This window comes from Muscardinus avellanarius, assembly GCF_963383645.1.
Source record: "Muscardinus avellanarius genome assembly, chromosome: 13".
Classification (NCBI taxonomy): Eukaryota; Metazoa; Chordata; class Mammalia; order Rodentia; family Gliridae; genus Muscardinus; species Muscardinus avellanarius.
The window spans coordinates 22,368,565-22,393,969 of NC_137799.1; the positions used below are offsets into that span (position 1 = coordinate 22,368,565).

The 25,405-nt window shown below is 55.5% G+C and overlaps 1 protein-coding gene across 5 annotated transcripts in view; it reads right to left on the reverse strand.

Annotated features, from left to right (window-relative positions):
* Window positions 1-25,405, reverse strand: part of RGS3 (regulator of G protein signaling 3) — a gene marked incomplete at both ends in the record, with an annotated part of 136,983 nt that overhangs the window by 4,588 nt on the left and 106,990 nt on the right. For 4 of the 5 annotated variants that reach the window (XM_080709628.1, XM_080709629.1, XM_080709630.1 and 1 more), the window contains 2 exons: window positions 1,155-1,216; window positions 9,044-10,000. In XM_080709628.1, the coding sequence (XP_080565754.1) occupies window positions 1,155-1,216; window positions 9,044-10,000 (1,019 nt within the window). The remainder of the gene's footprint in view (window positions 1-1,154; window positions 1,217-9,043; window positions 10,001-25,405) is intronic. The other variant, XM_080709632.1, reaches the window with a different exon arrangement.

Below are 25,405 nucleotides of genomic sequence, written 5' to 3' on the forward strand. Positions count from 1 at the left end.
GCTATTCTTCTTATCCCAGATGCTGAGTCCTCCACTAAGCTTTTTAAGAGTGTGGGTTTCCAGCATGCCCATGGTAGAACCCGTTCTGGAAGGAGACCGGTGTTTGGGCCAGGGCCGCTGTGGCACCATGCCATGTGCGGCTTGCCCGAGCGCCCTCCACAGCAGCTCCAGGGCCGCGTGGACCCTTCCTCTCTAACCGGCCAGTTACGTGAGGATGGCTAGTGCAAAGGACTGCTCTCGTGTATCACTTTCTCGGACAAGTGCAATTGTTTCTGGGTGCAGAGTGAGAGAAGGGTAAGGTTGTAGCAGAATCCTGGAGAGGGCAGGGAACTGGGGGAGAAGGGCTTAAGGGGCAGTGGGCCCCAGCCAAGGTCAAGGTCAGGGACAGCAAGGGAGGCATCTAGGGAAGACTCCTGTCCTCTTCCCCAAGTCCAATTTCTGCATAATGGTGGGTGCTTCTGAACCTGGAGGAAGCGGGGCTCACTATCCTGCGGGAGATATGCCCCACCACCTTCTCCCCTGTGCCTTCCCCCAGATCCCAGGGCCCCAAGCCTAGGGGGTACACAGAGCCCTAAGAAGAGCCCTTCCTACCTTCCCTCTGCAACACACACACACACACACACACACACACACACACACACACACACACACACACACACACTTCTAATGAGCCTTGGGGCATGTGGGATATGGTGGCTGAGCCAGCAGCGCCCCCTCCTGGCAGTTTGAGAGACAGCATTCAAGAGCTCCCAAGGACCAAGTGGAATGGTGAACCGCCCCTCCGCTCCTCCGCCCTCTCTCGGGTCACACAAGGGCCCAGAGGGAGCAAGGACTCCAACACGTCACAGCATGGCGCAGAGCCTGGCTGGTTCCAGTGTGACTGGCTAGTTGCCTCTGGCTCACTGTGGCTCCCCGGTATCAAATCGACACTCAGTGAATTCACTCTGTGAATGGTGGGACCCTGGTGACCCCATCCCGGGCCACAGCAAAGTCTCAAGATCCTCTTGCTCCTGGGTGTGGGTCTGGGGCTGTGGGTGGGGCTGAGTGCAGCCCTTTTCCCCACCTGTACCCCTAGACGAGAGACAAGGCCTTGGGCAAGGAGCTAAGGAGCCTCCCTGATCCCAAGAATGAGAACCATGGATCTCCCCACGTACAGGTTTTTGCTCTTTCTCTTCTGGGAGGCTTCATCATCGTCCCCGAGGTCGGCTCCGCTCATCTGCAGAGAGAAGACAGCACAATGCAGTCTGCGTGTCCAGGGGCTGCTGCCCGAGCCCGGAGGCTCAGGGCCCCAAAAGCACTTGTGACCCCATCCTGGCAGGGCGGATGAGGGAGGAAGGCCCCACTTCATGGAACAGCCTCTCTACAGAGTGAGATCGGCTTGGCAGAGCCCCCAGCCAAAGGGGCCCCGGTGGGTACACGTGGGAACCCACTGCTGGGGAGAAGCCAGAGAGACTGCTCATGACAGAGGTCATGATTGAGGGTGGCAGTGAGACAGGAGATCAGGGCTCTAGCCAGCCTCCCACTGGAGAGCTGGCTCATCGCTAACTCCTTCCTGAGCCTCTAATCCTTAATTTCTCAGACCGGGATCCTAACACTTAACTCAGGACCCTCCTTCAGAGGAGACCTGGGATTGGTCAGCAGTGTATGAAGTGAGCCATTGCACAGGCCCGAGAGCACCTCTCTTGCCGAAAGCTTTCTGGGGCTCCCTAATACTCTCGGGATAATAGCCACACTCCATTATTTGACAGGCCCTTCCACCTCGGGATCTGGGCAGAAAATTCCACCGTGACGTCAGTCAGAAGTCCTTCTGCTGTCCTCCAGTCCCGACCCTGCTCCAGCAACCCCCTCAGATCTGCCTCCCACCAGTGACGCCTCCACCTCCCCCGTCGTGACCCTCCCGCCTCCCACCCAGCTTCCGGTAAGACCTAGGCCTCAGCCAAGCAGCTAAATGCCTCCTTCCTCCAAGAAGCCTTCCTGATCTCCAGGACAGAACTGTGCCCTCTTCATCTCTACTGTACCCATAATGGCTTGTTCCAAAATCTGTCTCCTCTGCTCCACTGTGAGTGTCCAAAAGCAAGCCTCTGTCTGCTTCAGTCACTTCTGGGCCCAGCACAGGCTAGGAGCTCGGTGAGCCAAATGTCTTGGATGACTCCAAGAGAGGGGAAGCAGACTGGAGGATGATGCTTGACAGGCACGCTGCCGGATCCAGGGTGCAGCTGTAACCCCCGTGCTGCACTGCGGCCGGCCAGCTCATCCCACCCATCCCATAGCCTTTCCCAGTGCTTTCCCTCAGTCCCCGTCTCCTCCCCCATCAGACACACCTTTCCTCAGACCACCACCTTCCCCTGAGTGAACCTATGTCTCAAGTCCGGGCAGAGGCCACCAGGGCTGGACCTCGGCCAGAGGACTCCTCCTAAGAACCACCCTGGGCCTCAGTTTCCTCATGTAAAATAAAGAAGATGGGCTAAGCCATGTTCATGATTCTGGAAAGAAAGCAATCTTATTCCAGACATAGTCATGCAGAGGAAACTACTGGTTTCAGGAACACCCACAGAGGATGGATGGATGGATGGAACTTTCAATATATGGAGTTGGCACTATAGGTCAGCCCCTGCAATGGGCATAAGCTAGCTGCTATCCCATTAATCCTCATAGTAAGTCCACACAGCACACAGAGGCTCTGAGTCACTTGCCCTGGAGGGTCCCCAGTAGACAGAGCTAGACGGGGAAGCTGGTCAGAATGCAGAGCCTCTGTTTCTCCACCAGAGGACGCTGCTGGTCAAATGGGGCCCATTTCACATTTTCCAGTGAAAGACTCCGGGGAAGCGCCTCCTCCTTCCTGAGTGGCCATCCCACCAGAGCCATCAGCACGTGTGTGTACGTGCACGCAGAGGCACACGCCCCGGGCTGTGTGATGTCAGGGGCAGGCTCTGGGCATGAGTCCCGCTTCCACCAACTCGGGAGACCGTGCCCAGCCCCTCGGCTGCAGGATTGCAGCGATGGCCCATGCAGCGATGGCGATGAACCCTGGGCCCCCATGGCCCCATCCTGCTGCACACGGTGCCCTCTGTTGTAGCCCAGCTGCCCGGTGTCAGTGCTATCTCCCCGGCACACACACAGGCTGAGGTCCAGCGGGCCTGGCTCAGCAGTGCCCGAAGCCCCCACCCGTGGGAATGGGCCTCTGCGCTGGGCTTCCTCCCATTCTAACCTCAGCTTCCGCACTTTATCAGCCCCACACAATGGGCCAGGGGACCACTCCCACCCACTGCTGCCCCCAGCCTCAGCGCTGCTGGGAAACGCTCTTCCTTCCACTGCTGGGAGGGATCTTCTGCAAGGACCAGGCCAAGCTCCGCAGCCTGCCAGGGGCCTGGGCAGCTCTGCTCCTGGGGGTCGGGCCCCCGCAGCCAGGGAAACCCGGCACCCTGGAGGGTTTGTGGGCCCGGAAGACAGCTCTGATGGAGAGACAGAGTTGTGACTCCCAGCACCCGGACTCCCCAGTCTGCAGGGAGGCTGTGGCCTTCGGCCATGGAAGGGGAGCCCCAAGGTCTTCCTCCCACAGCGGCAGCGGGGCACGCCCAGGGCCTCGCAGCCACAGGGCTGTTCCTGCCCCTCTGCTCCTCACCATCTCCTGCCACCCTGCCTTGCTGAAAGGGGAATGGAGGACAGCCCAGAGCCACCCCGCCCTCCCTGAACTCCCGCGGGATCCCTGGGGCCTGCCTGGCCTCACCCAGCCATCTCCAGGGACTGGAAGCTCACCACCTCTTGGAATAATAATTACAATTCTCACTCTCATTATAAGTGTAATTATAGTAGTGACTAAGAGGGTAGGTTCTAAGCTGCCTGGATATGAATCCTAGTTGAGTCCCATATTAGCTAACTGACCTCGGCTGAGTTCCTCCCCTTCTGGTGCCTCAGTATCTCTATTGGCAAGATGAGGGTAACGATTGGACCTGCCCTATGGCCATCAGGTGAGGGTTAGGTAAATCACATGGGAACCATTAGCTATGTTAGGGTCTGTCATTATTTACTGAGCGCTGTAAGAAAGTGCTTTAACATGTGTTGTTGTTGTTGTTGTTGTTGTTGTTCTTCTTCTTCTTCTTCTTCTTCTTCTTCTTCTTCTTCTTCTTCTTCTTCTTCTTCTTCTTCTTCTTCTTTTGTACTGGAGAATGAACCCAGGAGCATTCTATCTTTGAGCTATACTCCCACCCTTTTTTTTTTTTTTTTTTTTTGAAACAGGTTCTCACTAAGTTGCTGAGGCCGGCCTCAAACCTATGATCCTCTTATCTCAGCCTCCCACATGCTGGGATTGCAGGCGTGCACCACCACACCTGGCTTAACATGTTTTCTGGGTCCTTGCAACAATTCTGAGAGCCATTTGCTGCAATTTGCCCGGTTCACAACTGAGGAACCAGAGGGCTGGAGCCCTGCGGTGACTTGCCTGGGCTCTCTAAGCTGGAAAGTACACAGAATTTGGCATCTGGCTACAGAGCCCAGGGAGACTGAGCGCTCTTCTGTGATTGGGGCCCCAGCTGACTTCCCCTCTTGGCTCTGGTCTGACTTTGGGACTACCTGACTATCCATGGATGCCAGGCCGGGGCCCACATGGCCTTGTAAAAACAGTGGATCTAAACTCTATACTCGCTTGTTTAGATATGGAAAATAATTCTGCCTTGAGCTTTTTACAAATAGGAGCATTGAGGCGCTATAATGTATTGGAGCTGGAGGGCATGTTAGGGCCCTCTTGTCTGACCCTCTGACCTAGGTGGGAGGCTCTGAGCAGCAGGGCTGGCATCCTCTAGCAGCCCCTGACAGAGCCAGTGGCCTGCAGGGGGAGAAAGCCAGCCTGGCCAGGGAAGGACCGCTGTCAGTGGTCTCCTTGCCATGAAAGCATGGCCCGTGACCCTGAGCTGAACCTGTGACCCTGAGCTGAACCAAGGCAGGGGTGCAATTCAATAACTGTGTCCTGGGCCCAGGCACAGAATGTACGGGGAGGGGGGGTGGCTCTGGTTTCCACAGAAGGGGCAGATAAAGACCTCTGGACCTGCCCGCTGGACCTCCGGGGTTTGGCAGCAGGGGGCGCCATGCACCAACTCAACTCCACCCAGGAGCCCCATTATCTCTAGGTAACAGGAATGGCCTGTCCTACCTCTGGACCTCACTGTGCCCACCTGCGAGATGGCCTCTGAGGTCTGTGGTTCTAACACTTGTGCTCATGATAGAACGCTCAGGACACTCGAGGGTAGCGTGACAGCGGGGGTGGGGGAGGACAGGCAGCAGGGGCCAAGTGTGGACTGTGGCCTGTGCTCTGGACAGCCACAGCTGTCCACACGGCAGCCCACCCAGCCTGGCCCACATCCTCCGTGATCACACCCTCATGTCGCTGGCACACAGCTTTCCTCGGCTGCTACCTTGAATCCCGGAGACAATTCCAAGAGGACCTTACATTCCCATTTTATAAGAAAAAACTGGAGCTCCGAGAAAGAAGCAATGAATATGGCCAAGATCAGAGCCAGGAAGGAGGAGGCCGAGCTGAGGCTTGAACCTGGGGCCACCTGGCTCCGTAGCCTTCTCCCCTGGTTGAGAGTAGTGGCCTGTCGCTGACCCTCCCAGGAGAGCCAGGCCCAAGCCAGGAAGACGACATCATGGGGAAACATGCCCCCCCACCCTGTTAGCCCTCCTGCCCCAGGGCCTCTTCGGCATGACCTGTGCAGAGTTCGGGGTAGAGGTGCAGAGGACTAGATGGCGTAAGGTCCATCATGACTCACGGTGTGGCCCAGGATGAAGCAGCTTTAGCCCCCCTGTAAGAAGAACCGCCTCGCTGCAATGTTGTGCAGGTCAGAAGGGAGATCTGTGGGTCTCTGTGAATGGGACATTGACCGTTTATGGCAGGTGCTGAGTGCCAGGCACTACCCCAAATCCCTGCATCAAGCTAGTTAATCTCCCATCAACCCTATGTGGGAGGTATTATCATCATACCCACTTCTCCAGGGAGGAAACTGAGGCTCAGGGAGGGATGAGACTTGCCCAAGGCTACCAGTGCGACATGGCCCCAGACCTGGTGTGTGTTCTGGCCAGGCTTCAATTCCTCTTTCCTGGGATGGGCTCCTCACCAATGCTGCCGGCTGGAGGCAGCAGGCTAAGGAGGATGAAGGGCTAGAGGCCAGGTAAGCAGAGACTGCACAGGAGGGTAGCCACTTGAGGGGCAGGGGCAGCCTCAGAGGCTCCCTCTGAATCACTGGAGCCTAAGAAAGAAATGAAAGGCCAAAGCAGAGCGGGGTGGGGTGGGGGGGCAGTGGGAACTTTAGACCCCAGAAGGAGGAAGCTGAGATGGAAGAGAAACTGGCGCATGCTTATAATCCCAGTACTCGGGAGTCTGAGACAGGAGGATCCCAGGTTCAAGGCGGTCTCGCCTTTAGTGAGGCCCTCAGCAACTTAGTGAGACCCTGTTTCCAATTTAAAAATAAAATAGAGCTGGGAATAAAGCTCACAGGTAGAATGCTCCTGGATTCAATTCTGAATACAAAAAAAAAAAAAAAAAAAAAAAAAAGCTGGCCCGGGCCTGCTGGACTTCTGGGTGGAAGCATCTGTCCAAAATAGGAGCTGGGGTCAAGGGAGCTGGGGAACTAGAGAGAAGTGCATGCACGGACCTGACTGGCGTGGTAGCTCGTGCCTATAATCCCCGGTCTTGGGAGGCAGAGGCTGGAGGGTCACAGGTTCAGAGTCAGCCTGGGCAACTTAGTGAGACCTGTCAAAAAAAAAAAAAAAAAAAAAAAAAACTGGAGGTGTAGCTTGGTGATAAAGTGCCCCTGGGGTTTGTTTGGTTGTTGTTTTGTTTTTTTTTTTGGTGCCCTAGCACCAAAAGAAAACATATATGTATACACAAATGTGTGTAAATTTATATCTGTGTTGGGAAAAGGGTGGAAGAAGGAACAGAAATGGGAAGAGTCTGGTGGGGAGAATCAGGACTGGGAGGCCTAAGGTATCCGGTGGGCCTTTGGTCCTTAGCCAGTCCCCAGAGAGGAGTGGTCTTAAGGCCTGGCCCTGGATGAACAGAGTCTTGGGCTCTCTCCTGAAGCAGCTGACCCAGGAGATGACCGATGTTAATGTTACTCAAGCTTAGGTTAGCATCACAATCCCCTGAGGGGAAGGAGGGTTGTTTAAAATGCAGGGTCTAAGCCATCCCTGGAAATACTGATTCTAGAGGCCTGGTGCTGAGGACCAGAAGTCACACATGAATAATCCCCACGCATGAATTCTGGGGCCCACCAAGCTTTGAGAACCATGCATGCTTACAGATGAGCAAACTAGGATCTAGTCCCAGTTTCTGGGCCCAAAGTTCAAGGCCCCTTCTGCAGCCTGCCCTTTCGGCCTGACTGCTAGTGGCCAAGAAGCTATGAAGGCTGCGGAGGCTGTGACCCAGCGTGGTGGTGAAGTGTGCTGGGGTCTATTAGTGATGTCTGCCATGAGTTTGGGGCAGGGAATGGCAGCAGGCAAGGCCCCTTAGGACTGCCCTTTACCCTGCTCTTGTCAAAGAATGCCTGCCTCATCCTCTGTTTATTCTAAACCTGCTCAACTTTCCAGGCCAGGCTGGGGGGCATCTTTCTCCACAGGCTTTCCCGGAGGGCCCTGGGGAGTATCCTGAACGTCCAGGCCTCTGAGGATCTGCTGCACTCCCATCTAGCCTGGGCCAGTTGTCATAACAACGCTTTCACTGCTGTTTCTCTTCCGCGGAGCCACTGTTCCCAGAGGGCCCGCACCATGTCCCTCATGTCCCCAGGTCGCTCATGTCATGGGCGCCGGCCTCCTCTGCTTCATCCTCACCCACTCTGGGACATGAGTGCGATTAGCCCCCACTTTCTAGAGAAGAAAACCAAGGCTCAGAGGAGCTGAGTGACTCATCCAAGGACACACAGTCAGAGACAAGGCCCAGACTCCAACTGGCTGGTGGGCTTCAAGGCCACGGCGCAATCCATCGCCCGTTAGGCCACGTTCCCAACCCGCAGGGATAACGCGCCCCTCACAGGCTGAGAGCCGCCTCACGCATTTCTGCAGCCCCTGCTGCGGCACTGAGAACCGGCCTGGCACACAGCAGGAGAGCCATAAACACTTATTTAGCTATTTATAAATATTTGTGTGAGACAAATAGCGGGGCGCTTAAGAGCTCTGGGACCAGATTCTAATTCTGTTTCAGACGCTTATAAACTGCGTAACCTAGGACAAGTTAGATAACTTCTCTATGCCCCAGTTGCCTTATCTGCAAACAGGCACAAACATACTAACTGCATAGGGCTGTTGTGAGAATTAATGAATTACTGCAAATCGCTTCGAGAAATGCTGGCCCGGGGTTTAAAAAACTTTGCTGTTGTTGGCTGATGGATTTCTAGTCTATATTGTAACTCTTCTTCTCAGGCTATTACCTCAGATCCTTGTGGTACTGGAGATTGAACCCAGGGGTAGTCCACCTCCGTGCTACATCCTCAGTCCCATTTTGGTTTTCTTTTGAAACAGGGTCTCACTAGGCTGATGAGCGTCTCACTACTTGCTGAGGCAGTCTTCGAACCTGCGATCCTCCTGTCTCAGATTCCCAAGTACTGGGATTACAGGCATGTGCCACCACATCTGGCTTATCTCAGATCCTTTAAATCCAAATTACACGCCGGGCGTGGTGGCGTACGCTTGTAATCCCAGCATTCGGGAGGCAGAGACCAGAGGATCGTGGTTCGCAGACAGCCTCAGCTACTTGGTGAGGCCTTTCGCAACTCAGTGAGATGCTGTCTCAAAAATAAAAGACTAAATCCAAATACACAATGTCCTGCGCCAGGCCCAACCTACTTGGGAACCAGAGAATGATGGAGCTGTAGAGACCCAGCATCTGAAATCCTAACGTCCTGGGTCTAAGTCTAAGCTCTGCTCTGGGCATCATGTCATCTTCTGTCTAGTGGGCTGAGGGTTCACGGGGAGGCCTACAGGACAGTGGGGTAGGACAGGTGGCTCCTCCTTACCCGTGTCCTGTGCCCGGCCGCCCTACTCTTCTCCCTCTTACCTTCCGGTGTCCCGTGAAGAAGAGGGACAGGTGGTGCATGGAGCCCCCATTGCGACCCAGCTCCTTCTTGAGGGTGCGGGGCGAAGGGATGGCCCAGCTGGAGGAGGCGCCCTCGCCGTCAGAGCAGTGCAGCGTGGTGTCGGAGGCGAAGCAGGGCCCGCGGGCCTCCTGCAGCAGGCTGCCCTCGCTGTGTGTCCGGCGCCGCAGTGAGTTCTGCACACGCAGCGAGAGGCCGCCCTCGGCACCCTGGCCCGTCTCGATCATGCTGCTGCGCTTGACCTCACTGCGCCCCCCGTAGTTGTCGTCACTTGTGTCCTCCTCCTCCTCCTCTTCCTCGCCCTCCTCCGCCTCTTCTGCATCCTCCTCCTCTCCTGAGCTGCCCCCCTCAGCCTCTGCCTTCTGGCTGTAGGCACTGTCCAATCGGACCTCAGGGATCACAAAGGCAGGTCTGGAGGCCACTGGCAGAGCCACAGTGGCTGCAGGTGGGTCCCCAGGGCTGGTGGTCTCTGCAGCAAGGGCCTCAGCTGGCAGGGAGACCTGGCTGGGAGGCAGGTCTTGAGAGGGTGGAAGGTCCTGAGCAGGCAGGGAGGCAGGAAGGTCCTTGCTGAGCAGAGGGCTCTGGCCAGGAGCAGGTTCTTGACCCTCAGGAGGGTCCTGGCAGGGTGGGAGGTCTGGGACCGGAGGAGACAGCCGGCCTGGGAGGGAGTTCCCACTCGATGGGGCTTCTGGACCTGTAGGGGGTTCTTTGCAAGTAGCTGAATCTTTGCTGGACAGCGATTCTTGGCCAGGAGTGGGCTCCTGCCCCAAAGAGGAGTCCTTGTTGAGTGGGAGGTCATGTTCTGGAGGCAAGTCCTGGGCAGGAGAGGGGTCCTTGCTGGATGGGGGATCCTCAGCGCCTGGCCCCTTCCCCTCCTCCAAGGGCATCTCCCTCTTCTCATCTGCTTCCGTCTCAAACATCTGGGAAACAAAAAGCAAAGAAGGGAGGCTCAGAAGAAGAGGCCACGAGAGGCCAGGCAGGGTGCACAAGCCAGTTGTCATGGGGGCTGATTGATACCAAGTCAGGCAGAAAGTCCACGTGGCTCCTTGTCCACCTGTGAGCCCCTTGGTGTAAGGGTCCCCACCCTTGCCTGCTCACTCGTAATGAAATGTCTGCTCCATTCAAAACATGCCTGGCCTCCGCTGTGTGTTAGGTGCCACACCAGTCTAGACCCCACCTTGTATGATTCATCCCACCGCCCTGTAAGGGAGCATCTCCGTCCTCATCTTACAGAAAAGGAAATGGGGTGATGTTTCCCCTGTGATTAAAGGAGAGGCCAGGCAGTCTGAGCCTTCATGGACCAGAAACACACTGAGCCCCGGAGCCAGCGCAGTTACTAAGCGGTAGAATCTTGACAGTAGTCAAAGAATCTCTCTACCAGAACCAACATTTAAAAAAAAAAAAAAATCTGAGTGAGTCATTCAAACAAGAATTTGCTCTAAATGTTAAGTATCTTTTTGAAACCAGGAAACTGGAATAAAACCAGAACTGTAAAATATTGCCCACACCTGGACAGACCAGATGTCACAGATACACACAGAACCTCATTGAAGGATCACCCACCCTGTGATTTTCAAACTCTTTAGAAAAACAAACAAACAAACAAAAACAAAGCATTTCCTGCCAGCAAACACCAGGGGACCTCTGGGGGGTTGGCTGGGTTCCGACTATAGATTTCATTTGCAAAGGGGAAAATATTTCCCTTAATGAAAGTCTGAAAACCAGGGAGACTGGGGCCCAGAGAACATCAGGAGTGTCCGTGGGGCTAAGCCACATGGAGAAGCAGGTCTAGGGCCTGGGCTGAGACCCTTGCTACACTCAAGGACTTGGAATGCTGGAGCCCAGGTTTTGTTCTTCAAAAAGCCATAGCCAAGCCAGGCGTGGTGGCGCACGCTTGTAATCCCAGCATTCGGAAGGCTGAGACCGGAGGATCCCGGTTCGCGGACAGCTTCAGCTACTTAGTGAGGCCCTCTCCAACTCAGTGAGACCCAGTTTCAAAATAAAGAATAAAAAAATTGGGCTGGGGGTGTAGCTTGGAGGTTGAATGCCCCTGTGTTCAACATAGAAAGAAAGAAAGAAAGAAAGAAAGAAAGAAAGAAAGAAAGAAAGGCCATAGCCACCTAGACCACACGAAAGCAGAAGGCCCGACATCCACTCACAAACACAGATGCACAGTGGAGCATGCACACACACATGCTGGCGGAAGGAACCACAGAACATAGGTTACAGGCTCTTGCTGTACAGTCCATGGACAACTTGACAGATGGGAAAACTGAGTCCCAAGAGCAGTGACTTATCCACCACTGCACAGCTGCCCTGAGAGCAAAAGGCTGCACCTAAGCTGAGAAGGGTTTGAGTTTGTGGAGTAGTCTGGTGAAGCCCAGCCAGGCCTCTCACCTGGAGTACATGCAATGGCTCGGGAAGCTGCAGGGAGCTGCACACACAGGTCAGGGGTCACACTGGCAGCTGGGAGCCCCAGAGCAAATGTGAAGGGCAGGATGGGGAAAAGAGCCACTGTCTGGGAGCCTGAAAGTGAAAGAGGCCTGCCTGGAGGATGATCGAGGCCTCCAGGATGGGAGGATGATCTTGCCAGAGTCAGACTGGGCACAGATCCAGCCTCCAGCTTCCTGGCCAGAGACAGGTGCCCGCTGACTCCACAGCCTTCCTGCCCTGTGATTCCTGCCTGCAGCTGGGAGCTGACCACCCAGGGACCCCCCAGACCTGATAGCCCCAAACCCTAAAACATCAGTGATCGAACCCCCACACCCATTGAATAGACAGAGAGGCTGAGGCCCAGAGAGGGGCAGAGGCCAACCTAGAATCACACAGCAGGACAAGGCCAACTAGAATCACAGTCACCAGCCCTTTGAGCCTCCAGGTCTCCACTTAGGAAATGGGATAACGGACATGCCCAAGCGACAAACCAGGGCAATATACTCCAGAGTGTATGGAGCTCTTAAAAAAAGAAGATGCTGGTGCTGGTGGCCAAGTGGTTTTATGAGTGGGTCTAAAGGGTGATGCAGAATTCAAGGACCTCAACAGAGGCATATTTTCCTCAAGTGCCCATAGACGTGAACTCTGCCCAATGCCCAGAACCAAAGCTGGCAACCGTGATGCCAGCTCCCCAATCCAGAACTTCTAGAAACTAAGAGCTTCAGCCCACCAGGCTCTTCCTAGGTGGAAAGAGAGGGACCCTCTACTCCTCTACTCAATAGACAGGAAGACTGAGGTCCCAGCCTAGACTTGCCCAAAGCCACCCGCACCATTCAGGAGTTAAGTCTGATGGGTTGGGGCTAGTCTCAGTCCCCAACCCATCGCCCCACCCACCAGGGTGCATCTCCACCAGGAAACACTAACTGCCCCACAGCAGCCCCACGTTCGCAACCCTCCCCCCGGGCCAGGCCCCCCACCTGCCTCTCACAGTCCTCTGAGGAAGACGGGAGGAAGCAGGAGCCCGGTGCCTGCAGGGCCTGGCACAGCGTGCCACGGAGAGGGACAGGCTGTGTTTCCACTTTCCTGGGCCAGAGGGTGTGGGCGGGTGAGGCCCAGGTCTGTCCCAGAGGTGCCTGTTGGCAGAGCCCGCCCAGTCCATGCAGGGAAAGTGCAGCGAGAGGCCCCAAACCAGAAATGCAAGTCAGCCTGCCTCGCCAGCCCTGCCCTCGCCACAGCGGCCAAACCAAACAGAGCCAGGAGGGGAAGAGCCGTGCCAGCAGGGGTGCCAGTCCCTGAGGGCCCTACCCTGAGGGACCGGCTAAGAAAGCACCCAGGATGAAGCTCCCAGATTGCTCAGCGGTTCTGCTCAGAGCCCAGACAGGTGGAGGGAAGTAGTGTCTAGCTGGGTGTCTCTGGCCAAGGCTTGCAACCTCCCGGAGCCTCTGTCTCCTCAACTGGAGTGGACCCCAGGGGCATCACACTGGACTCTCGGGGCTGTGGTAAGCCTCCCTCTCAGAGCCAGGCCCAGGAAAAGCATTTGACATGATGGTGGCTATAAGTAGGCTCATGTTATTTTAGAGGTGGGGAAACTGAGGCCCCAGGGGGTAAGGGAATTACATAAGGAGTCAGAGGCTGATACAGGATTAAGTCTCCTTCCCAGGCTCCTTACACAGAAGGTTTAGGGCCCTAGGGAAGACCTATGGGGGGGGGGGCAACAGGCTGGGAGCGCCGCAGGGGCCTGAGCCTATCCCGTGAGGAGCAGCTGGTCCATAGACAAGGCCCAGAGCTCGCTGTTCCCCATGGGGCTGTACAAGCTGTGACCACCACAGGCAAGTTTGGTCAGGCCTGCGCTCCTGGGAGAGCTGGCGTGGGGTGGCCTGAGGGTGCTCTGGGACAGCCACAGGAGACCTGAGAACCCCAGGGGTGGCAGGTGGCAAGCACGGGAGTGAATTAAGGTAAGAGAAGAGAGAGAGATGAGGGCGAGGTTGCAGAATGAATGGCAAGCGTGGGCCGTCGGGTCACGACACAGTGACACAGATGTCTGCGTCACACCTGCTCTGGGCAGGGCCAGCACGATGTGGGGGCGGGGCATGTGTGCATTCATGCATTCTGCAGAGCCCGGGGAGGTCCTGGGGGGTGGCAGGGACAAGTCAGATGCAGTGCCGTCCTCGTTGAAGCAGAAGAGCAGAAGTTAGGCACCTGGCCCAAGGCAGGTGGGAGCACTTTAATGGAGAGAGTTCAGGGGAGCCAGGAGTCCAGCCGGGGTGCCCCAGAGACCCGTTGGGTCCAGAGCGCTGGATGCGGCTGGCCCCCCTCCTGTAGGGGGTCTGTATCTTTCCGTCCATCACGTCTTTGGCATGGCTGGACCAGGGTTAATTCTGCCCTTGTCTCGCCTGCTAGCAGCACACAGGAAATGAACCAGGCCCTCTAAATGGAGCCGCTGTTTAGGATCTAATCAAATCCTCTCCCAGATGCAATCCAGAGCAAGAAATAGGCTGGGGAAGGGTGGCCGCCATGCTGCTCAGAACGCCCGCTGCTCAGAGCATCTGCTCACACCAGCCGTGGCTCCCGGTCCCCAGACCCAAGGGCTACTGGGTCTAGGGATTGGTAGTGGGCTGCTGGAAGTGGCTTGCCCGATGTCACACAGAGGCTAACTGTGAACCCAGGACTTCTGACCCCAGAGGCAACCTGCTGCTCTTCCCTGATGATTCATCAGAGCCACCAGGTACCCGGCTCAGCCCTTAGAAACCACTTCCTCCTTTGGCAGGGTGGGGGTTCCCCCTGGGCTTTGCCTCCATCCCAGGGCAGCCTGCACACAGCCAGGAGTTTACCGAAAGGCCACTAGATGTAAAGTCAGGAGACCTGGGCTGCCGTCCATCCCCATCCTCTGCTAGCTGTGTGATCCTGGAATGTCTGGCTCTCTCCACCATGAAAGAGGATGAGGGTATCTCCCAGAGAGCCAAGAAAGGCCAGGAAAGTACCCTGGTGAGACGGGAAGTCTCTTGGGAAAGGGAGAGGCCCTTAAAATCCCTGACCCGCCTCGGGCCTCCAGGCTGGGCTTTCACACTTGGGCTGTTCCTTCAAGTTTGGGACGCTCCAGGTCCCTAGCTTCTGGGTCACTGCCAGTCCAGGGACCCTCCAGGCCATTCTTGTCCCCATTTTCAACTGGACACATTGGGAAAATCCAGAAGGACAGAGGTGGGAGATCTGGTGACCAAGCCCAGCCTCACGCTTACTGGCTAGGGGACCTGGGCTCAACCTCTCTGAACCACGGTTTCCTTAGCCATAAAGTGGGATTAATAACACCTCCCCACGGTGCTGTTAGAGGACTATATTAGCTAATGTACCTCCAGAACTTGGCGCTGCGTGGCCAATAAGTAAAGTGCTCCGAGAGTAATAGCCATGCCCACCCCAGCGCAGCCTGGCGCTGACTTCTCCATCCCTGGATTGAGCGATTTGCTAAATAAGCCTTTCTCTGTTCCGTCGTGGCCCACTGTGCCTGCCTGTCAGGACCTGCTCTGGGCCCTCATTTCAGCTCCTGCACACTCCCTCCTGTACCACCCATTCCCCGAGCTCCAACCAGCCTCCGCACCACAGGGCCACTGATGCCTCCCAGGCACACGGCCCGCCTGGACCTCTCTCCTGGGACGACACCCCATGGGCAAGCCCTCGCACAGTCCTCTCGAGGAGCTCTGCAGCCAAGCACTTTCTAGACCTGGTGGATCCAACAGAAAACAACGAAGACGCGGTCCCTGCACCCTGGTGCGGTGCACGGGCTTAAGAGGAGGGAGGGACATTAACCAAGCCACCCATACAAACGCAGGATAAATGCCGACCACCGCCACAATGTGAAGAAGAGCAAGAGGTGCCGAGAGAGAGGAGGGGCTGGCGAGGCCAGCCTGTGAGAGGCCTCCTGAGGGCCAGAGCGGAGGCCCAGAGAGGAAGGATCTCCCCCTTAATACCCTGTCAGTGCCTCCAACTCAATGTACCCCAGGTTGTGTGACCTGTCCCTGAGGCCATTCCTCCTCTTAGTGGCTCAGCCTGATGCCACCGCCAGTCGCCCAAACCAAGGACCTGGGTATCATTCTCTCCTTTTCATTAACAATCACCCCCTGCCCACTACCAAGGCCTCAGGACTGCCCCTCGTCAAATCTCAGGAAACTTCCAATGGGGATGAGGTCAGTGGTGGGCCCTGAGGGCACGTAGGTACTCTGTATTTTCTGCTCAATTCTGAAAACTAGTCTAAAAAATTAATTTTTCATTTTTCATAAAAGACACTTCTACTCTCTCCATGTCCCGTGCTACAGGACCCAGAGGGCGCCTGTAGCACGGCCTGAGTGGCGGCCTGGAGCCCGCTGGCTGCGCCCGGGCCCTGCCTGGGGGGGCCTTCTCACGTCAACCTGAACTTAAAAGTCTCAATGTGGCTCCTCAAGGCCTCTCCAGTACAGTCCAGGTCTGTAGTGCTGGAAGACCCTGGGTTCTGCCTCGTCCTCCAGCCTCTCCACTCCCCACCTTAAGGGTTTCGTGAATGAGTGAGTGACTGAGTGACTGAGTGAGTGAGGGAGCCATTCACAGGACCATCTAGGCTCACTCCGCGAAGTGCGGCTACTGCTGCGGGAAGCTGCGGGGAGCACAGGCTCTCAAGCCCCACTGCACACCTACCAGCTGAGAACCACATGTAACAGGATGCACACCGTGACAAGGCAGCAGGTGAGTCAGGCACACGGGCAGGTTTGAAACACTGATGGAGACTGTTGGTCCTCATCAGAGAGGTGCGCTTCAGGATAACCCATGGAGCATCTAAAAATACCTACAGGGAGCCCAATTCTAGACCTACCAGATCAGAGTCCCTAAGAGAAAAGCCCAGGTTGGTTGGTTATTTATTTATTTATTTATTGTGGTACTAGGGATGGAACCCAGGGGCATTCTACTTCTGAGCTACACTCCCAGCCCTATTTTTTATTCTTTATTTCGAAACAGAGTTTCAGTGAGTTGCAAAGGGCCTCACTAAGTAGCTGAGGCTGTCTGTGAACCCTTGGTCCTCCTGTCTCAGCCTCCCAAATGCTGGTATTATAAGCATGCGCCATGACACCCGGCTTATGGGCCTAGGCCTGTTTTTTACTTTTTTCTAACTCCCAGATGCCTCTGTGGAGCAGCCTGAGCTGACAGCAAGGTGACCGAGGCCCAGAGAAAGCAAACAACTTGCCCAAGATCATACGACAGAATCGAGACTAGAGTCCAGGCCAGGGTCTAGCCTAGGACTCAATCCCACGCTCGCCGCTCCCTGTATAATGGGAGTCTGCGCACAAGAGGCCTGACTTGCGTCCAGGAAGGGGAGCTGGCAACTAACCACTCATGTGCCTCATCCATGGAGAAGGGAGCGGGGAGAGGAGGCACTGGACCACGGGGTGAAACTGCCCTATCCTTGAGGATGCCATGACTCATGGGTCAGTGGGGAGCAAGGCATAGCCCCACTGTACTGACAGCAATGCCAAGGCCCAGTGGAGAAGCAGCTCGGCCCAGGTCAGGAGCTCTCAAGACAAAGCCAACCCTCAGGGAAGGAAATCCCAGAGGAGAGAGAAGACACTCCCTAGGAAGCTTCCCCCTCCTGCACTGTCACCAGACCAAGCCAGAGGACATCTGCCAGCTCAGAACTGTTTCCCTGGCACAGCCCTGCCCGGCCCCTTCTCTTGGGGCCACAGACATCACAGCGTCAACAGTGGGGCTGCAGACTCGCATTCTCTGCCCCCGTCCACAGCTTTCTATATCTCCAGCTCTCCCCCCGGGAAAGGCAGCGAGCTGGGAGCAGGTTCCCCGGCCCTCGCGGTACTGCACTGAGGGAGGCCTGGCGCGGGGAGAGCTCCAGCCCCCGGCCCAGCCCCGGTGCTCAGCTCCAGAGGAGCCCCTATGGGCTCCACCACCGCCCCGCTTCCAACCTGGCGCCCTACCCCTCGGCGGCCCTGTGCCCTCATCCCCTCGTTTCCTTGATCTCTACCTCCTCAAGTCCACTTCCTGCCCATCCCATGAGCCCCACTTAGATACACCAGGCTCACCCGCCACTGCCCGGCCTGCCCTGCTTCAGCAGCCCCAGGTAGGCCCTGCCTTGGCTCAGCAGGTCTGTGGCCTTGGCTTGTTCCCCCCTGCCCAGGGCTCCCCAGCAAACACCTTCAGAGCCCAGCCATGTGCCAAGACCTGTGCCGGGCACCAGAGCCAGACAGCGGCAAGATACATTCCTGTCCTGAAGATGCCAGGTCTATGGGAAGAGACGCAAGGGCCAGGTCAGCTCTCACCCGTGCACCCCCGCCCAGGGGCCTGTGGTAGCACAGAGGTGGCAGGAAAGATGGATCCCTGGAAGAAGTTGGGTGGTGCCACGGGGCAGGAGAGTACACATGTTAAGAAACTTGGTCCTTACACTGAAAGCAGTGTTTGGCGCATTGGATCCCCTCCTAGCTGACTCACTCCCTTGTCTCCCTAGAGTTCCTCTACTTAATTGTTTTTTGATCTTGTGCAAGTTACTTAACCTGAGTTTCCTTATTTTCACAATAGAACCAGTGAGACTAAGCTCACAGGGTTGTTGGAAGTGAGTAATTGTATGTAAAGGGATTGTCACAGTGGCTGGTGCACAGCAGGTGCCCAATTAATGACCCCCATCTTTTTCATTATTATCTGTTTCTACTATCTCTAACTCCACCTTCCCTACCCCCACAGTCCTAAGGAGGTACTGCTTTCAGGGCAAGTCCCAAATTTCTTAACACGTCTGTGCTCCTGCCCGGCAGCACCACCTGCCTTCCCCCGGGTTCCCTGCTGCACCATACCTTGCCCCAGCAACTTCTCCGAAAGCCTTGTCTGTCTTTCCCACCACCTCTGTGCTTTCACAGCCCCTGGGGCGCAGGTGCACACGAGGGATTGACCTGGCCCTGGCACCTTCTGGGCAGGACCGTGCCTTTCTGAAATTTGCCTCCAGTGCCCAGCACAGGACTTGTACATGGCTGGGCTTTGTAGGTATTTACTGAGTAACTCCAGGGGTCTGCGGGGAACAAGCCAGGGCCCTGGTCCTGATGAGCCAAGGCCTAAGGCCTGCCTGGGGCCACAGAGCAGGTCAGGTGGGCAGCAGCAGGGAAGCCCAAAGCCCTCCAGCAAGGACAGGCGAGGAAGTGTCTAACCGGGGCTTGTGGGATGGGCAGGAAGTGGCCCCGAAGAGGTAGCGCTATTAGGGCACACATGCATGTGCGCACAAAGCAGAAGGGGCGGTCTGCTTTGCTACCACCCCCTGACCTCCTTTCCTGTCCTCTTCACTTCCTTCTCCCTCCCTCCCTCCCTCCCTCCCTCTCTCCTTTCATTCAGAGAGCGCTTCCTGCGTGCACCTGGGCCTGGCACTGCAGGTTGCTGGGAGTGGTGGGCAGCAGCAGATGCCAGGGCCCTGCTCTTACTGCAAGTGGCTGGGGCAGGAGTCTGACTTAGCTGGGGGTGACATGCAGTGTTCCACATGCCTGGAGACCCTTCCAAACTGTCTCCTCCCAGGGACCCCTTCCAAATTGGGTTTTTCTGCAGTATTCTGTATTAGGTTGATCAAACAAAGAAGCTCTGCCACACCAGGAAGACCCCAGGGAAGGGCTTAAATTGTGCTGTGGTCACAAGGCTAGCATCTGGAATTGGGCAGGCCTGGGGTTCACTCCCACTTGCCAACCATGGGGCAGTGGGATGCCTCCCAATCAAGGCTGCTGTACCCCCCCCAGCTCAAGGGTGGGCACCAAGGGCCATCCCCAAACTAGCCCAGTGAACAGGGAGCCCTCTGAGAGCAGAGGTGGAGGAGGAAAGGCTTTATGGTAAAGAACTGGGGCCTAGAGACCGATGAGTCAGGGTTCGGACCCCATGTGCAGGCTGCCTAACCTCTTCAAGGCTGGATCTGCTCATCTGCAAAGTGGCGATACAAATACCTAGTGACCACATCGCAGCACTGAGGATGCTCCACATAAAATGCTTACTGTGGGGCCTGGCAATTAGATGCTCAACGAGCATTTGCAAATTCCAGTAACCACGCTTATTTCTCCTATTAGCTCCTTCCTCTGCATCTGATTCTGAGACCGGGTGCTTGACATATTCTGACCCCTATCACAGCCTAAGAGTCCTTGGAGGTTAGGGAGGCGGATGGGTCTATGCTCAGTCTTCTCCTGGGCTCAGACATTCTGGCTCACTGTGTGGCCAGGACAAGTCACTCCCCTGTCCAGGTCTCATTTTCTTCAAAGGGGGTCTGTCTGGCTCTGAATCTGAGCCAGCCCAGAGTGGTCAGATCTCAGAGCCCAAGAGGAGGCTAGGCCTGCATGTGGGTGCAGCAGGAAAGGAGAAGCAGAAGGTCCCCCTTTCCAGCCATAGCCTGCCTGCCTGCCTGCGCCATTCCTGAAATGTCTCCACCTTCAGGGCCTGTGATGCTAGGGGGGCTGGTGTGGGAAGGGGGCAAAAGGGAGGCTCTTCTGCCCTAGGACACTGGAGTGGGCATCTGGACACACTGGACACAGATGCAATCCTGTGCCCAACAAGCACACTCCTGCTTTACCCACTCCCCCATCAGATGCACGCCGTCTGCCGAGAGAGGCGGGAGCTGGGTTTGGCTTGGACACCCTCCTACCATCCCCACTGAGGGCCTTTCCTCTGTCCCATATAGTCAGGTTTGTCCTCCCATAGACCTAAGTATATTCTCCTCCTGCTCACCACCCCACGCACAGCCCTCTGGGGCCAAGCCCCTGCCCCTCTCCTGTGTCCCTGGCCAACCTCACTGCACCTTTTCTCCTGCTTTCCATCCAGCCATGCTGCTTTGCGCCTATAAACCTGGGCTCACACTCTGCCTCTTGCCTAGAGCACCCTTCCCTCCCTGTCACCTGGTGAATCCCTACTCCAAACTCCAGCCCCCCTCCCCATATGTGCATCCTCCTTGATTCCTAACAAAGGCGGCAATTTCCCACAGTGAAAGGCTGGTCTCTCTAATAAACTGGATATCCACCCGGGCAAAAGAGACTTGGCCTCTGCATCACATGGTGCAGAAAAATCTATTTCAGGTGGATTTTAGAGCTAAATATGAAACATAAAATGAAACTTCCACAAGAGAAAAAAATTAATATGCTCTCCATATTGGTATCTTCAGACTTTTTCAACTAGAGTTTAAAAATTCAGAAAAAAAATATCCACAATAAAAATAGACACCTTTTTCTTATTATTTCCTAAGCAACACACATATAATAATCATGTACATAGCATTTGTATTGTATCAGGTATTAAAAGTAATCTGATATGATTTAAAGTGTACAGGGAGATGTGCGTAGGTGATATGCAAATACTATGCCATATTTGTATAAGGGACTTGAATACGGGTAGATTCCAGTATCCATGGTATAGCTTGGAACCAATCCCCAGATACCAATGGACAGCATTATAGCCATAACCTTGTAATAAGCAAAGGAACAGAACTCAACAAACTTCCTAAAGAAGATCAGCAAGTTGGACTACATTAAATTAAGAACTTTTCTTCAAATATTCCCTTAAAAGAGTAAAAAAAAAAAAAAGCCCTAGAATGAGAACACATATTCACAATGTATTTATCTAACAACTAAGACATAGCCAGAATATCTTTAAGTTCCCACAAACCAATAAAAAAAAAAAAAGACAATCCGATAGGGAAAAAAAATAATAAAGCAGGGAAAAGACTTGAACAGGTACTTTGCAAAAGGGGTTATCTAAATGGCAAATCAATGTATGCAAAAGTACTTGACCGCATTAGTCATCACGGAAATGTAAATCAAAACCACAATTAGGTATCGCAGTATCTAATGCCAATAATGTTGGTAAGCATCTGGAGCAACGGGCACTCTCATCACAGCTCCAAGGAGGTGTCCTGGTGTCACGCTTTGGAAAATTATATGATGGTATCTACCAAAGCTAATTATACACAACTCTGTGACTCAGCAATTGCAAACCGGAGGTATTTACCCAACAGAAAGCAGAGATAGTGGGTCAAAAGACACGTCCAGGGATAGTCATAGCAGCGCTGCCTATTATAACCTGGAGCTGAAAACAGGCAGAATGCTCATCAGAAGTGGAGTGGGTAAACGACGGCAAACGCATACAACGCAGCTCCAGGCAGCAGTGAGATTTTGCGGATGCAATCGTGTTGGCGACTCTCACCTCTGAAATGCTGATGGAAAGAAATCAGCACGAAAGACTATTTACTCAATGATTCCATTTATACAAAGTTCAAAGTCAGGCAACGGTAATCCGTGAGAGAAATCAGGACACGGGTTGCCTGGGAGGTGGGAGCAACTGGGGTTCCCGGAGTACTGGAAGGTTCTAGCTCTTGGCCTGGATGGGGGGCTTATATGGTTGTGTTCACTTTGTGAAAATGCACCAGATGTACACTTTTAAACCCTCTGTAAGTACGCTTTAAAGGTTTATTTCAAAGACAAACAAAAGCCTCATCCCAGTGTCCTTTGCCGGGCAGTGGCTCTTTCTTCTGTTCACCCCTTGGCCTTTGCTTTCATCTCTGCTCGGGCATTCCGCTGTCTCCCCTGCAGAAGCTGTGCCTGCCTGCCCTTTGCTGGCCGCCTTCTCCTCAGGCCCCGCCCATACCAAGCACCTCACCCTCGTCCTTGCATTTCCTAACAGCCACCCATGAGATTAGGGTTGCTAAATGAGTCTGCATGCATGGTGTGACCAAGAGCCTTAATGTACATCTCATTTACTCAGGAGGCTGGACCACCGCCTAAGGAAACGCAGGCAGAGGCGCTCAGCGCTCAGTGTCTTGCCCATCCTCCGTCCACAGCCCATACTCCCAACATGACTCCCAACATTAGCCTCCCGAGACAAGGAGGAGCGCGTCGCTGGACCGGCGAGAAACAATGTCTACATCCAGGCAAAAATCACGTCAGTGCTGCAAAGGGGTGGATAAACCAGGATGGGCACGTGTCTACACAACCAGACTCAGCTTTGTCTTAGGCAAAAAGCTTCACTGGGGCTCCCAGGCTAGGCTTGAAGCTTCCCCAGGGGTCCTTCAGCCCCGGTGCATCCCCATCAAAGGTGTGCTGTTTCCATCTGTTACCTGCCCATCCCTGTCACTAGATTAAAGATGGAGCCATTTAGCCTATAATCCCAGATACTCTGGAGACTGGGGCAGGAGAATCGTAAGTTTGAGGCCAGCCTGAGCAACTTACAAGACCCCATCTCAAAGGAAATTTAAAAATAAAAGGCCAAGTACATGGCACACAGTAGGTTAAGCATCGGTGCAGAAGGAAGGAAGAAAAGCAGGGAGAGAGGGGGGCGGAGAGGACAGCAGGAAGCCATGTGGACCCACCAGGACCTTCACTCATTGAGGGCTGAGCAGGAAAAATTTCCTGTCCTGGCCAGACACCTGCATGGTGGCCACACCACCTGTGTTCCCAGCACTTCCCCGGCTAACCCAGCCTCTCCTCAAGGCTCCCTCCAGCCATCTGGCCCCCAGAGGCTCTGTTAAGCCCCTTTCCTGCCCCTGTCCATGTCCTCTCACCCTCGGCTACCTGTCCTGAGTGCCAGCAGTTCTGCCATTGGCCTGAGGCGAACCCCATGGATAGCACGGCTCCTGCCACACGTGAAGAGCCCAGTCTAGTCCCATGTAACTTACTGCATACCCCACCTAAGTTGCGGAGCACAGACAGTTCCCTGGCAGCAGTCTAGCCACAGTGCCAGGTGCAAGCATGCTGGCCCAGGGGGGACAGGGAGAGAGGAGAAACCCTGGGCCATATGGAGCAGAGGGTGTACCTGGCAGCTCTCCACATACCTGCAGGGACGACCTAGGCCACGGCCAGGAGGAAGAGGGCACCCTGGGAACCTCTTCTCTCACCTCTCTCCTCGGGGCCTGGAAGCTCTGATCTCCCAAGTGGTGTGTGGCCGTGTGGCCCAGCACCCTGCTCCCCCACTCCTGGATGCCTGGGCGCGGCCGGTTGTGCAGGGACGCAGGGACGGGGGCGGCTCCCTGGGGCTGAGCCCAGCTGGCCTGCCCTGAGTGGCTCCAGCCTCTCCAGGCTTAGGGGGCTGAGCCATAAGCGGCCTTGTTTATCCCTGGGAGGAATGATGGTTTTCCCTGAGCAATGACATCTTGGAAACGGCCTGGATCCACAAACAACAAACCTCCCAGCCGGGGCCTGGGCTGCAGCTCGCACGAGAAGGCTCCTGCCCAGAGGCGCCTGAGGAAAAGGTTAGAGGCTGCTTCCCTGCTAAGCCAAACCCTGGCCTCCCCCCTGACTCTTGGAGCCCAGGAAAAGGAGGGGGTCTGCAGAGAACTCCAGAATCAGATGGTTGAAAGAGGCTGGCAATACCTGGTCCAGTCCCTGGCTGTTCTAACGGGGAAACGGGGAAACAAAGACCCCAGATGAGGCATCGTTGCCTGAGGTCATCCAGGGAGCAGGGGCCATGGTCTCCTGGGCTTTCCCTGCCACCCACATTACTTTTCTAGGGAACAGCAGGGCTCCAGTCAGTCAGTCTAAGGGTCCAAAAAGGAGTGTGTCACTGGGAAGTCCAAAGAGAGAGAGCCCAAGAAGTAGCCCTGGTATCCCGAGACCTCCAGCTGGGGCAGTGGAGAGAGCCCTGGCTAGGCAGCCAGAGTCCTAGGATCTGACCCCTGCTCTGCAGCTGGGTTGCCTATAACCCTAAGCAATGTCCTCCTTTCCTGCCTCGGTCTTCTCTCTATCCAGAAGACAAACTGACTCCACCATCTCTAGCACCTTGGAGACCAAAAGGGAAGCAACTCTCAGGGTCTCTAGGGGCCGGCTGGCATGGGCACTCCCTCCCCAGCTGCCCCCCTTCTGGGAGAGCCAGGAAGACCATGGGGCTGAGGACCAATCCCTCAGATCCAGCCTTAGATCATTGCTACCATTTTAGGGGGTCCTGGGAGCGGAGCCTGAGCCCCTGTGCTCTGTGCAAAGGACCACGAGCACCAAGGGTTCAAAGTAGCGGAGGCTGCCTCCTGCACCCTCCACGGCCCAAACTGGGTGGATGCCACCCAGCCTAGCATGACCCCTGAGCAGGTCTCCCTATGACCTCAGCCAAGCTCAAGTCAAAAGCCCTCCTACCTTACCTTCTGTCAAACCCAGCCCCTAGCCCCTTGGCCCTGTGGATGCAGCCCTGGCGTGCAGAGACTGGGGCCTCCTAAGGCAGACGCTCCTCAAGGCCCACAAGCTGGCAGTGCCCACTCTCTCATCAGACATAAGCTAACCCACCCAGTGGCAGGGCAATTTGACACCCCCTCCAGGCCAGGCCCAGCCCTTGGGTGACTAAGGGATGAATAAGGCCCACATTTTGCATAAATAGGGCATGAAGCACCACCAGGGTTGCCACCGCCAATGGACCAACTTTCTTGCTCTAGTTGTGAAAGTTGGGTAGGATTAAGACCCGGAAGAAAGGGAAGAGAAGGGCTTTCCAGGCAGATGGAGCAGCACCCACGGAAGCTGGCTGGGAAGCGCGGCGGTCTCAGTGATAGCAGGTACTTACAGTCGGAAGCCCCCTCGACATTGTAGCTCAAACCCTGGACCCTTCCCACCCAGGGGTCACTGCCACCCTGGTCTCCATCCTCACCATCTGCTTCTCAGATGCAGGGATGGGCCCAAGCGAGTCCTGCTGTGGAACTTGGCTCCCCAGAGGGCCCGCCCAGGGCTAAGCAATGCCACGAGCTAGGGCAGGGGAAGAGGGGAGGTGCCCTTGGGCTGGGCACAGAGGACTCAAGGGACCTTGGTGGAAACTTTGACTCTGACTTGTAGTGCCCTGGCTGGGATCCTGCAGGCACCAGGGGATGAGCCTCTGCAGCTCTGGCCTCCGGAGATGCGCCTACTCCAGCTTTCCTGAGAGGGGAGCCAGGACTACCCCAGCCACAGGCT